The 15,607-nt window shown below is 35.9% G+C and overlaps 1 protein-coding gene across 1 annotated transcript in view; it reads right to left on the bottom strand.

The window, feature by feature from the left end:
* MYO3B (myosin IIIB) overlaps positions 1 to 15,169 on the bottom strand; it is a 482,619-nt gene extending 467,450 nt beyond the window's left edge. The window contains exon 1 of the mRNA XM_063595441.1: positions 15,023 to 15,169. Within this exon, the coding sequence (XP_063451511.1) occupies positions 15,023 to 15,024 (2 nt within the window). The 5' untranslated portion in view covers positions 15,025 to 15,169. The remainder of the gene's footprint in view (positions 1 to 15,022) is intronic.
* Between the last annotated feature and the right edge of the window lie 438 nt (positions 15,170 to 15,607).

Genomic DNA, 15,607 nt, shown 5'->3' with positions numbered 1-15,607 from the left:
CAAAACCAAAAAGAATTATAATATTAATATCAGAAAAGAGTAAAGTTAAAAACTATCAAAGAACATAAAGGGTTATTTTACATTCAACAATAGTAATTGAGCAATTACTAGGCACCAGATACTATTCTATATACTGTTAGAATGGGCAGACTTTAAATCAATAATAAGCTTATAAAAGTCATAAATCCTTCAGTATCAAAAACAATGTGTCAAAATTCATAAAAGCATAAACTTATAGAAGAAATAAACAAAACACAATAATAGTAAAAGACATTGTCAGCTATGACAGAACAAGGTGACAATAAGAAATATATGATACAATAAAAAGATTAACCTATTAGATGCACATCAGTAAGTGCATATTTAACATAAAACTTATTTTCAAGCACTAATGGGATATTTTAATTTTAAAAATAAGGAATACATTAAGCCACAAAGTAAAGCCTCAATACATTCCAAGAAAATGAAATTTGAAAAATCTTCCCTGACCACACTACAATAAAACTAAATATTAATAATAGAAAGAAGAAACCTAGCCACCTGAGAATATTAAAACTCTTTTGGGTCTTGATATAAAACAAAAAGCTAAAACTGAAATTACAGAGTATATAAAAATAAAAATGTTGAAGATACTATCAAGCAAAAAACTTAAGAAGCTGGGCTGAAAAACAAAATGTTATAGAATTAAACATTTTACCAAGCAAATTATAATTAAAAAGAAATTTTTTAAATATTCTATTCAAAAAGGTAGAAATAGATAAATAAAATAAGCATAAGGAAAGTAGAAGAAAAAATAAAAGCAGAAATTGATGAGTTAGAAAACAGAAAAACAGTAGAATATATAATTAAATTAAAGATGTTGTTCTCTGGGGACAAAACAATAAAATAGATAAAATAGATTAATCAAGAAAAAGAGGAAAACACAAATAAAAATAGAAAAGAAAAAGATGCATAAAAAATTCAAAAATTATATGACTACTTTGAAAATCGCTAAATAAATATTTTTTGTAATTATAAATAATTATAAAATGAATGCTTTCTTAGATAAATACAAATAACAAAAATTGAACCCAAAAGAAATAGAAAACTTAAGTAGACATATAATGGAAGAAATTCAGAATAATAAAAAAAAAGAGCTAGCCCTCAAAAAGCCACAGGCTCAGATGGTTTTAACAATAAATTCTTCCAGACCTTCAAAGAACAGATAATTCCAATGCTATTTATGTTTTCCAGGTCATGAAGAAAGAAAAAGATAATTCCAATGCTATTTATGTTTTCCAGGTCATGAAGAAAAAAACTTCAAATCACTTAGAGTAAAATTACAAAATATTCCTACAAAAACATGATAAAAGTAGCACAGAAAAATAAAACTGCAATCAACCTCACTTCAGAATACCTGTATAAAAATACTAAATTAAAAATCAGCCAATAGGAGAATCTCGAGTTAGAGGCAGAGCAATATGACCAAACAGAAGCTTCCACTGATAGTCCTCCCTATAGGAACACCAAACTGAAAAACTATCCACACAAAAAAGCACCTTCATAAGAACCTAAAATCAGATGAGTGATCACAATATCTGGTTTTAACTTCATATTACTGAAAGAGACACTGAAGAGGGTAGGACAGACAATCTTGAATTGCTGATGCCACCCTTCCCCCAATCTCCCAGCCACAGCCATGTGGCACAGAGATAATCTGTGCACTTGCGGGAGGGAGAGCACAGTGACTGGGGAACTTTGCATTGGAACTCAGTACTGCCCTGTCACAGTGGAAAGTAACACCAGGCAGAACTCAGCCAGCACCCATGGAGGAAGCATTTAGAACAACCTAGCTGGGGGAAAATTGCACCTCCTAGTGATAGGAACTTGAGTTCTGGCAAGCCTCACCACTGTGAACTAAATTGCTCTGGGGTTCTAAAGAAATCTGAAAGGTAGTCTAGGCCACAAAGACTACAATTCCTGGGCAAGTCCTGACGCTGTGCTGGGCTCAAAGCCAGTGGACTTGATGGGTATGCAACCTAGTAACACATCAGCCAGAGCCAAGGGAGTATTTGTGCCACCCCTCTTCCAACCCCAGGCAGTGCAGCGCCTGGGGTTGAAAGAGACTCTTTCCTTCTGCTTGAGGAGAGGAGAGGGAAGAGTAAAGAGGACTTTGTCTTGCAGCTTGGATACCAGCTCAGCCACGGTAGGACAGGGTACCAGGAAGAGTCCTGAGGCCCTATCTCCTCTATGACATTTCTAGACACACCCTGGGCCAGAAGGAAACCTGCTGCCTTAAAGGGAAGGACCCAGTCCTGACAGGATTCATCACTTGCTAATAAGAGCACTTGGGCCCTGAATATTCAGCGGTGGTACCCAGGCAGTATTTGCAGCGGGCCTTGGGTAAGATTCAAAGACATGCTGGCCTCAGGTGTGACCTACCTAACTGTGGTAGCAATGGGGAGGGACTCCTGCTTGAGAAAAGGAGAGAAAAGAGTAAAGGACACTTTGTCTTGCAGCTTAGGCAGCAGCTCAGCCACAGTAGGGTAGAGCTCCAAGTGGGCTCTTAGGGTCCTCAGTTCTAGGCCTTGGCTCTTGGATGGCATTTCTGGACCTGTCCTGGGCCAGGGGTTGGGAAAGCCTACTACCCTGAAGGGAGAGTCCCAGGCCTGGCAGCATTCATCATAAGCTGACTGAAGAGCATTTGGGCCTTGAATGAACATTGGCTGTAGTCAGGCAGTTCTTGCTACGGCCTGGGTGGTGGCCACAGGGAGACTCCTCTGCTATGCAAAGGGGAGGGAAGAGTGGGAAGGACTTTGTCTTGTGGCTTGGGTGCCAGCTCAGCCTCAGTATAATAGAGCACCAGGTACATCCCTAAGGTTTCTGACTCAGGCCCTGGCTTCCAGACATCATCACTGAGCCCATGTAGGACCAGGGGGATCTTGCTGCCCTACAGGGGAGGGACACAAGCCTAGCTGGCTTCATCGCCTGCTGACTGCAGAGCCCTAGGGCCTTGAGTAAATGTAGGCAGTAGCCAGGCAGTGGTTACTGCAGGCCTTGGACAAGAGCCAGTACTGTGCTGGCTTCAGGTCTGACTCCACATAGTCCCAATGGTGGTGGCCATAGGGGTACTTCTGTCACCCCTCTCCCAGTTCTAGGCAGCTCAGGAAAGAGAGAGAGAGAGACTCTGTTTGTTTGGGAGAAAGTAAGGAAAGAGAACAGGAATCTCTACCTGGCAATCCAGAGAATTCCTCCAGATCTTATCTAAGACCACCATGGTGGTACCTATATGAGTCTGCAAGAACCACAGTGTTACTGGGCTTGGGGTGTCCCCTGATGCAGATATTGCTGCTGTGACCAAAAATTTAGATCACAACACTCATGTCCCTTTGAATACCTGGAAAGCCTTCCTAAAAAGACAAGTACAAACAAGCCCAGACTGTGAAGAACACAATAAATACCTAACTCTTTAATGCCTAGCCACAAAGAAACATCCACAAATGTCAAGACCATCCAGGAAAACATGACCTAACCAAACAAACTAAATAAGGTACCAGGGACCAATCCTGGGGAGACAGAAATATCTGACCTTTCAGGCAGAGAATTCAAAATAGCTGCTTTGAGGAAACTCAACAAAATTGAAGATAACACAGAGAAGGAATTCAGAATCCTATCAGATAAATTTAATAGAGATTGAAATAATTTAAAACAATCAAGCAGACATTCTGGCATGGAAAAATTCAACTGACATGCTAAAGAATGCATCAGAGTCTCAACAGCAGAATTGATCAAGCAGAAGAAAGAATTAGTGAGCTTGAAGACAGGCTATTTGAAAATATAAAGTCAGAGTAGACAAAAGAAAAATGAAAAATAAAAAAAAAGAACTCACACTTATAAGATCTAGAAAGTAGCCTCAAAAGGGCAAATCTAAGAGTTAATGGCCTTAAAGAGAAGGTAGAAAGAGAGAAAGGGGTAGAATGTTTATTCAAAGGGATGATAACAGAGAACCTCCTAAACCTAGAGAAAGATATCAATATTCAAGTACAAGAAGATTATAGAACACCAAGCTGATTTAACCCAAAGAAAACCACCTTAAGACATTTAGTAATCAAACTGCAAAAGGTGAAAAATAAAGAAAAGATCCTACAAGCAGCAGGAGAAATGAAACAAATTGCATACAAAGAGCTCCAGTCATCTGGCAGCAGACTCCTCAGTGACATGGCATATTTAAATTGCTGAAGGAAAAAAACTTTTATCCTAGAGTGGTATATCCATCCAAAATATCCTTCAAACAGGAGGGAAAAATAAAGACTTTCCCAGACAAACAAAAGCTGAGGGATTTGATCAGCACCAGACCTGACCTCCAATAAATGCTAAAGGGAGTTCTTCAATCTGAAAAAAAGGATGTCAAAAAGCAAGAATAAATTATTTGAAGGTACAAAACTCACTGGCAATAGTAAGCACACAGAAAAACACAGAATATTATAACACTAATTGTGGTGTGTAAACTATACATATCTAGAAAGACTAAAAGATGAACTGATCAAAAGTAATAACTACAGCAACTTTTCAAGACATAGACAGTACAATAAGATATGAACAGCCAAAAAAGCAGGGAGATGAAGTTAAAGTGTAGAGTTCTCATTAATTTCTCTTTGCTTGTTTGCTTATGAAATCACTGTTATCATTAGTTTATTAATAAAATAATGGATTATAAGCTATTATTTGCAAGCCTCATGGTAACTGCAAATCAAAAAACATAACAGATACACAACAAATAAAAAGCAAGTAATCAAAACATACCTAGAGAAAATCACCTTCACTAAAAAGAAACAAAGGAAAGAAAGAAGAGATAACCACAAACACAATCAGAAAATATAACAAATGACAAAATGGCAGAATTAAGTCCTTATCAATAATATTGAATATAAATGAACTAAACTCTCCAATCAAAAGACAGAATGGCTAAATAGATTTTTTTAATGACCTAATGATCTGCTGCCTACAAGAAACCTACTTCACTTATCAAGGCACACACGGACTGAATATAAACTACTTTGGGCTTCTATTTGGATGGAAAAAAAAATTCTATGCAAATGGAAGCCAAAAAAGAGCAGAGGTAGCTATACTTACATTAGACAAAATAGATTTCAAGATAAAAACTATACAAAGAGACAAAGAAGGTCATTATATAATGACAAAGGGGTTAATTCAGGAAGACAATATAACAAATGTAAATATATGCACCTAACACTGAAGCACTCTGATATGTAAATTTTAGAGCTAAAGAGAGGCTCCAATAAATTAATAGCTAGAGACTTCAACACCTCACTTTAAGCATCGAACAGATCATCCAGACAGAAAATCAACAAAGAAACATTAGACTTTATCTGCATTACAGACCAAATGGACCTATTAGATAGTTACAGAACATTTCATACAATGGCTGCAGAATACACATTTTCACCAGCACATATATCACTCCCAAGGATAGATCATATGTTATGCCACCAAATTAGTCTTAAAAAATTCAAAAGAATTGAAATTATATCAAGTATCTTCTCCAACCATGATGGATTAAAACTAGAAATCAGTAACAATAGGAATTTTGGAAACTGTACAAACACATGGAAATTAAACAATATGTTCCTGAATGACCAGTGGGTCAATGAAGAAATTAAGAAGGAAACTTAAAAGTGTATTGTATCAAATGATAATAGAAACACTACATACCAAAACCTACGCGATACAGTGAAAGCAGTGCTAAGAGGAATGGTTATAGCTATAAGTGCCTACATCCAAAAAAGTAGAAAAACTTCAAATAAACAACTTAATGATGCATGTTAAAGAACTAGAAAAGTGGCTGGGCACAGTGGCTCACACCTGTAATCCCAGCACTTTGGGATGAAGCAGGCAGGTCACTTGAGGTCAAGAGTTTGAGACCAGCCTGGCCAACATGGTGAAACCTCATCTCTACTAGAATACAGAAATTAGCCAGGTATGCTGGCACACACCTGTAATCCCAGCTACTCAGGAGGCTGAGGCAGGAGAATCGCTTGAACCCAGGAGGCAGAGGTTACAGTGAGTCAAGACTGTGTCACTGCACTACAGGCTGGGAAACAGAGCAAGACTCCATCTGAAAAAAAAAAAAAAGAACTAGAAAAGCAAGAGCAAACCAAAACCAAAATTACTAGAAGAAAAGAAATAATAAAGATCAGAGCAGAAAGAAATAAAATTGAAATGAAGAAAACAACACCAAAGTCAAGGAAACAAAGAGTTTGTTTTTTGAAAAGATAAATAAAATTGACAAACCTTTAGCCAGACTTAAAAAAAAAAAAGACAACTCAAATAAATATAATCAGAGATGAAAAGGAGACATTACAACTGATACCACAGAAATCCAAATGATCATTAGTGGCTACCATGAGTAACTATATATCAATAAATTGGAAAAATCTAGAATAAATGGGTAAGTTCCTAGACATATACAACCTACCAAGATTGAACCATGAAGAAATCCAAAACCTAAATAGACCAGTAACAAGTAATGAGATCAAAGCCATAAAAATGTCTCCCAACAAAGAAAATCCTGGAACCTGATGGCTTCACTGCTGAATTTTACTAAACATTTAAAGAAGAACTAATGCCAATCCTACTCAATCTATTCTGAAAAATAGAGGAGGAGGGAATACTTTCAAACTCATTTTATGAGGCTGGTATTAGCCTGATACCAAAACCTGGCAAAGGCACATCAAAAAAAGGAAACTACAGGCTAATATTCCTGATGAACATAGAAGTAAAAGTCTTCAACAAAATACTAGCAAACCAAGTTCAACAATACATTAAAAAGATTATTCATCCTGACCAAGTGGGATTTATCCCAGGAATGCAAGGATGGTTCAACATATGCAAATCAATCGATGTGATACATCATATCAACAGAATGAAGGACAAAAATCATATGATCATTTCAGTTCATGCTGAAAAAGCATTTGATAAAACTCAACATCGCTTCATGATAAAAACCCTAAAAAAAACTGGGTATAGAAGGAACATACCTCAATACAATAAAAGTTGCATATGACAGACCCACATACTGAATGAGGAAACATTGAAAGCCTTTCCACTAATATCTGGAATATGACAAGGATGCCCACTTTCACCACTGTTACTCAACATAGTCCTGGAAGTCCTTGCTAAAGCAATCAGACAAGAGAGAGAAATAAAAGGCATCCAAATTGGAAAGGAAGAAGTCAAATTAGCCTTGTTTGTAGATGGTATGATCTTATATTTGGAAAAACCAAAACACTATTAAAAAACTACTAGAACTGATAAATTCAGTAAAGTTTCAGGATACAAAATCAACATACAAAAATTGGTAGCATTTCTATATTCCAATAGCAAACAACTGGAAAAAGAAATCAAGAAAGTAATCCCATTTGCAATAGCTGCAAATAAAATACCTAGGAATTAACCCAAAAAGATGAAAGATCTCTACAACGAAAACTATAAAACACTGATGAAAGAAATTGAACGGGACACACATGAAAAGGGAAAGATATTCTATGTTCATAGTTTGAAAGAATCAATATTGTTAAAATGTCCATACTACCCAAAGCAATCTACAGATTCAATGCATTCCCTATCAAAATACCAATGTCATTCTTCACATAAATAGAAAAAACATCATAAAATGTATATGGAGCCACAGAAGACCCAGAATAGCCAAAGCTATCCTGAGCAAAACAAACAAAACTAGAAGAATCACTTTACCTAACTTCAAATTATACTACAGAGCTATAGTAACCAAAACAGCATGGCACTGGCATAAAAACAGATATATAGACCAATAGGACAGAATAGAGAACACAGAAACAAATCAATGCATTCACAGTGAACTCTTATTTGACAAAGCTGCCACAAACATACATTGAGGAAAGGACAGGCTCCTCAATAAATGGTGCTGGGAAAATTGGTTATCCATATGCAAATGAATGAAATAAAATCTAAATGGATTAAAGACTTAAGTCTAAGACCTCAAACTATGAAACTACTCAAAGAAAACAATGGAGAAACTCTCCAGGACGTTGGTCTGGGCAATGATTTCTTGAGTGATACCCTACAGGCACAGGCAGCCACAGCAAACGTGGACAAATGGGATTACATCAAGTTTAAAAGCTTCTGAACAGCAAAGGAAACAATAAACAAAGTGAGGAGACAACCCACAGAATGAGAGAAAATATTTGCAAACTATCCATCTGACAAGTTATTAATAATGAGAATATATAAGGAGATCAAACAACTCTATAAGAAAAATCTAATAATCTGATTTTAAAATGAACAAATGATCTAAATAGATATTTCTCAAAAATGGCAAATAGGTTTATGAAAAGGTGCTCAAAATCAATAATCAGAGAAATGTAAATCAAAATTACAATCAGATATCACCTCACCCCAGTTAAAATGGCTTTTAACCAAAAAAACTAAGCAATAACAAATGGCTGGTGAGAATGTGGAGAAAAGTAGACTCTTGTACACTGTTGGTGGGAATATAAATTAACACAATCACTATGGAGAACAGTATGGAGGTTCTTCAAAAAACTAAAAATAAAAATACCATATGATTCAGCAATCCCACTGCTAGGTACACCCCAAAGGAAAGGTTATCAGTATACTGAAGAACTATCTGCACTCCCATGTTTATTGTGGCACTATTCACAATAGCCAAGATTTGCAAGCAACCTAAGTGTTCATCAACAGATAAATGGAAAAATAAAATCAGGTTTATGTATACAATGGAATATTATTCAGCCATAAAAAGAATGAGATCCTGTCATTTGCAACAACATGGATGGAACTGGAGGTAATTATGTTAGGTGAAATAAGCCAGGCACAAAAAGACAAACTTTGCATGTTCTCACTTACTTGTGAAAGCTAAATATTAAAACAATTGAACTCATGGAGACAGAGCAGAAGGATAGTTACCAGAGGCTGGGAAGGGTAGTGGTGGTGGGGAGTAGGGATGGTTAATGGGTACAAAAAAATAGAATGAATATAATCTAGTATTTGATAGCACAAAGGGATGACTACAATCAACACTAATTTATTGTACATTTAAAAATAACTAAAAGTATAATTAGATTGTTTGTAATACAAAGAAATGATAAATACTTGAGGTGATGGATACCCCATTTACCCTGATGTGATTATTATGCATTATATGCCTGTATCAAAATCTCATGTACCCCAGAAATATATACATCTATTATGTACCCACAAAAACTAAAAATTAAAAATAAACAAACATAAAACCACAGAAAAAAAAATCAGCTATTAGAATTTAGCAAAGATAATGCAACATTAGGGAATATATTACTATGATTTTCCCATTAATATATCAAAGTATAAAACACCATTAAAAATGGAAATCCAAAATGAATCTGGTAAGTTTTAATATCTGTTTTAATTTTTAGAACATTAGAAAAATTCAAATGGGTTAATTCCTTTCTAGCATTTAAACAGCACAGAAACATATCTCTCAAACCAAAAGTCAACATCTTAGTTAATAATGGATTTCTACAACCATTGCTAATAAAAATCAAGAAAAAAGACAAGTATCTCTCACAAACACTATATAATTTTGCATTGTTTTTGAAGTATTAGCCACTGCGATTAGACAAAAAAAAATAGAAATAAACCCTAGGAAGATGGTGAATATAAAATAAATAGTGGAATAATTTATTCCTGGAAAATCAAAGTTTAACAATGAAAAAAATTAAGTTGATTCATTGAGGAGCTGAGTATAAAATTAGTATATAGAAATCAAGCAATTTCAAAATATATTTTTCTATATGTTAAAAGTAATCAGCCAGAAAGAAAATAGCATTTTAGTAGGAATTAAAGAGAGTAAAATGCCCAAAGCTAAACCTAATGAGAACAGAGCAGAATGTATAAAAGTAAAATCTTAAAATCAATGGATTAAATGAAAAGAGACCAAAAAAATGCAAAACCATATACCTTATGCTTGGATAGAAAACCTTACTGTGAAGATGTCAATTCTTCCTAAATTTAGTCTGAAAGTAAATACTTTTTTTTTTTTTTTGAGACAGAGTCTCACTCTGTGGCCCAGGTTGGAGTGCAATGGCGTGATCTCAGCTCACTGCAACCTCTGCCTCCCAGGTTCAAGCAATTTTCTTGCCTGAGCCTCCCAAGTAACTGGGATTAACAGGTGCATGCCACCACGCCCAGCTAATTTTTTTGTATTTTAGTAGAGACGGGGTTGCACCGTGTTGCCCAGGCTGGTCTTGAACTCCTGAGCTCAGGCAATCCACCCGCCTTGGCCTCCCAAAGTCCTAGATTACAGGCATGAGCCATAGCGCCCAGCCGCTTTGTTTTTTTTTAAGAATTTGACAAAATGATATTAAACTTCATTAGAAAATTAAACACATGAGGGCTGGTCACAGTGGCTCACACCTGTAATCCCAGCACTTTGGGAGGCCAAAGCAGACAGATCACTTGAGGTCAGGAGTTTGACCAGCCAGGCCAACATGGTGAAACCTCGTCTCTACTAAAAACAGAAAACTTAGCCGGGCGTGGTGCAGGTGCCTGTAATCCCAGCTACTCAGGAGGCTGAGGCAGGAGAATAACTTAAACCTGGGAGGCGTAGGTTGCAGACAGCTGAGATCACGCCACTGCACTCCACCTTGGGCAATGGAGTGAAACTCAGTCTCAAAAAAAAAAAAAAAGAAAGAAACAGAAAAAGAAAAACACATAACATGAAAATTTTTAAAAAGAATAATTAGTGAACATAATTTGACCAGACACTAAAACATGTTATACTGCTAGAGTAATTAAAACATTATGCCACAGGGGTAGAAATAAGTAGTCAGATCATTAGACTAGAAACCAAAAGTAGACTCAAATACACAAAGAAATAGGGTTTATGATAAAAATCACATTTCAAATCAATAGGCAAAAGATGGACTAAATAATACTGTTCAATAAATTATGCTGGCTTAACTTGCTGGCTGTTCAGAAAAAAAGTTAAGCCAGATTGCTACCTCATTCCTTTCTCCAAAATAGAGTATGGTGGCTCAAAATTTTTTAAAAAAAATATAGCTAAATACATTATAGTCTTGGTGTAGGCAAGAAATATTTTCAAGTAGAATAGAAAACTCACAAGCCCTAAGAAAAAAATTGATAAACATAATTGCATACAAGTAAAAAAGTCTCTACAACCAAAAGAATTGTTGTAAGTACTTTTTTCCAAAAAATAAATAGAAAAGAAGGTTTGCATCAGGAGCTAATTTTCTATCAAGAGTATATACAATAAAAAAGAAAAAGACTCAAAAAATTCAAATGTATAAAAGATGCTAAATCTCACTAGTAAATTTTAAATGGCAAATCAAAATAATGAGATACCATTTGTCTCCTATCACACTGTCAAGATTTTTAGACGTTTGATAATGGTGTTAAGAGAAATAAGCACTCTGAGACAACATGAGCGAAAGCGTAAACAATCTTTGTGAGGAATTATTAGTCAAAATCTACCAAATGCCCATACCCTTTGTCTCTGTAATTCTACTGGTAGGCATTTACTTTACATATATAATCAAAAAAAGCACACTTAGATTTATATTAACAGAACATAAAAGAAAAACCATCATCTCGATCGATGCAGAAAAAGCTTTCGCAAAAAATTCAACATTTATTCAAAATTTAAAAACAACAACAAAAATCTCTCAACAGACTAGAAAGTGAAAGGAACTTCTTCATCTGATACAGGAATCTAGGAAAAACCTGAAGTTAACACCACACTTAATGGTGAAAAACCGAATGCTTTCACCTTACGATCAGAAGCCAAGGATGTCTGCTCTCATCATTTATATTGAATACTGTGGTGAAGCCAGAATAATAAGTCAAGAAAAAGAAAATTTAAAAATCCAGATTAGAGAGGAAGAAGTAAAATGGGCTTAATTTGAAGATTACATGATTATCTATTTAAAAAACTGATGGAATTTATAAAAACATTACTAGAACTAATTAGTGAGTTTATCAGAATTACAGGATACAAACAAGGTCAATATTTTAAATTCAATTATATTTCTACATACTGGAAAGGAAAACTTTTCAACAGTGCTAAAACAATTGTAGAGCAATATGCAAAAAGAAAAAAAGAATCTTTATCCTTACACCACATATAAAAATTAACTTTAATCATTAAACAGATGTAAGAGCTAAAACTCTATTAAACTTGAAGTAGATAGACATACAAGATTGTTCACTATAGTATTATTTTCAGTAGAAAACCAGATACAACCTAGAGGCCCATCATCATGGAGAGATTATCTAATAAATCATAATAGTTACATAAAATTAAATACAATGTAGCCACAGGTAACCACCAAAAAGAAAAAAGGTAAATTTTGTGCCAATTAATATGGAAAGTGCCAAATATACAATTAAGATTTGTTTTAAAAGTGTTGAATAGTGTATAGAGAGGACAATTTTTGTGTAAATACAAAGAATATTTGCATTTCTAGTCATTTTATGTGTATATTTGTGTGTATGTATCTATGTATGTGTATATCCTTATATACATTTTTCCAGAAGGCTACACAGGAAACTCTTAAACTTTAGGGAGAGGTAGTAAAAATCAGAGAGTTTGGAAAAGAGAAATTTATATGCTTTTTAAAATTATTACACATTTTTAGTCATGTTTTTTGCTAGTGCATATGTTATTCTACTTTTTAAAATAAATATTTTTTAAAAAAAATATAAGAGATCTCTACAGAGGAGACTATTATGACCCAAATGTGTGCTGAAGTCAGAGGAGAGCAGAAACCATATGAAATGGAGGCTCATCCTGAGAAGAAAAAGAAAACAGAGAAATAAGAAACTGAAAGGACCATGCTTGAGAGAGTTAGACAAAGAGGATTAGTGAGTGGGTTCACTGTGAATTCTACATCTTGGCCCTCTGAGGCCTGCTAAGTTTTGCTGTCTGTCCTTGTAACCCACGAAATTTCCTACTGCATTCTTCCAAGCAGCCCCTCTTTTCATGAGCTGATTTGAGTTTCTCGTGAGCTAGTTTTTGTTCCTTAACAACCCCAAATTGGTCTAGTCTGATCCCTTGTTGAATACCCTGAATTAGTCCCTAACGGAGGTACAGCCTTACCTTGTTGAAAGTAAAGCACTCTGCAGCATGCACCCTGTGAATGTCTGCAGTTAGTCAAGCCTAGCGAGCATGATTTAAATAGAAACTTGCCCAGCAACATTTTATACTCATTAGAAAATTCATGATGAAGATTTCCATTGCTCAGTATGCTATTCAGAATATTTTTTCTAGATGTTATAGTATGGTATATATGAATCACAAATCATAGAATGCTTTCAAATCTAGAGAATAGATTTTAGAAAGAAGAAATCGGAAACCTGAACTGTGAAATGTCAGAGGAAATCTGTACAAATATTAAATATAACACCCAGAGATACACAGAATAAGGAAACACATACCACACAAGCGTGAGCAAATTAGAGAATAATTCCAAACCAATACATAAGCAAGTGCATAGTAGTTGTGTTAGTCCATTTTCTGCTGCTATAACAGAATACCACAGACTGCATCATTTATAAACAATAGAAGTTTATTTGGCTCATGGTTCTGGAGGCTGGGAAGTCCAAGATCAAGGGGCCACATCTGGTGAGGGCCTTCTTGCTGCATCATAACATGGTGGAAGGTCTCACATAGTGAGACAGGGCAAGAGAGTGAGAGCTCAAGAGAGAGAAAAGGAGACTGAACCTATCCTTTTACTAGGAGCCGTCTCCCACAATAACAGCATTAATCCATTCATAAGGGCAGAGCCCTCATGACCTAGTCACCTCTTAAAGGTCCCATTTCTTCTCACAATGGCAATTAAATTTCAACATGATCTTTGGAGAGGACATTCAAACCATAACCATGGTAAAGACGTAAGAGTAGGAACTGGCTTCTTCACAAACCACCTATCTGGATACTGCTAGATAGGGCCTGTTCAAGTATAGCTCAAATGTCTTCTCTTCTAGGAGGCCTTTCCTAATTTTCCCACTAGAACTGACCTTTATGGTTCCACTGATTATGTACTCTTTTCCTTTCTTTAAATTTTATTTTATTTTAAGTTCCAGGTTACATGTGCAGGACGTGCAGGTTTGTTACACAGATAAACATGTGCTATGGTGGGTTGGCTGCACCTATTAAGCCCCCCATGCATTAGCCATTTATCCTGATGCTCCAGGGGAGAGACTCAGGACTGGCATTTGACAGAGCTTGGTAGAGGAATCCAATGATCTCTAGGTTGATCTCTAAGTTCCTTCTCTAATGTTCTATGGATTTTAAACCTTGAATATACAAAATTATTGAGAGGAAGAAAAGAATCATGGCATAATGGAATTTATCTACTATTGTTTACATTGTCATGTTACCAAATTAACAAATCTGTCATGATATTGCAGTCACTAAGGAACAATACATACCCACAGTTCTTACAAATGATTAACTAAATGATCAGATTTTTCATTTCCCCACCAAAGCATGAGGAAATTTATCTTAGCTTTAGCTGCCTGAAACCTCTCTTGAGTGAAAAACATTAAAAACATCTGCAAATTACTGATGACTAATGCCCTTCAATTTGGCCTCAAGCTGAGAAATTCTGTGCAGAAATAAAGTGGTTTATAATCCCACAGGTCCATTCTATTATAAACTGCAGGTGGCAAATCAAGTGACTATGAACTATGCCGTGTGTGTGTGTGGTGTGTGTCTGTGTAAAAAGCAATACTCAAGAGGCTGTTTATCCTACTCCTTCAAGAGAAATTTAACCACCCAGACAAAAGGCAGATGCTAACTGAGAGGACCCAGGAATCTGGGTGATGTCAGACAGAGGCCCAAAGCCAGAGTGGCTGTCATCCCCCTCCACTGCCCACCAGCCAGGGCAGCTGCATCTGCCCTTTGCAGAAAAGCAATCTAAAGCAAGCACAGAAGAAAGCTGGAAGGAAAATAACTGCAACTCACATCGATGACCTATTTTCTGAGTCCGGCTTATGAGAGATTGGATTCTCATTCCTCCAAAAACCAGCAGAACACTTCAGGCCCAGAAAATGGTGTCTTTGTTGACTAGAATGTATGACACATCATTACCAAAGGACTTTCTTTCGATCTAGGTTCCAAGAGGTGTTAGCCTCAGATGACTATTGTGGGAGGAGCTGATAAATCCACCAAATCCTTGGTGACTTTGCTTCACTATTAGGCAAGATTAAGATGATGCTAATTGGTAGTGAGCCTGATCTATTTAGTGTCTCCTACCAGGACACAGAGCAGAATCAAAACCATTCTCACAGATCCCGTTTGCATGTCATTTAACAGTTCCAATGTGATATTCCCCCAACCTTTTAAAATTCCTTCATTCCAAATGCTGCACAATCAAAACTAATCATCTTTTTGTGAGCAAAGGGCATAGTCAAAGCATGTAGTCAGGGTCACTTTTCTGAACTGCAGATAAACCCAGGGGAAACACCATGAGTTTCTGATCTGAATTACCAAGAAATGAAACAGTGACTATTCAACAGTGACTATTCATTCAGTAGCATGCCCTGGGCT

The sequence above is a fragment of the Pan paniscus genome, chromosome 13 (genome assembly GCF_029289425.2).
Source record: "Pan paniscus chromosome 13, NHGRI_mPanPan1-v2.0_pri, whole genome shotgun sequence".
NCBI lineage: Eukaryota > Metazoa > Chordata > Mammalia > Primates > Hominidae > Pan > Pan paniscus.
This window is presented reverse-complemented; position numbering and strand designations above follow the sequence as displayed.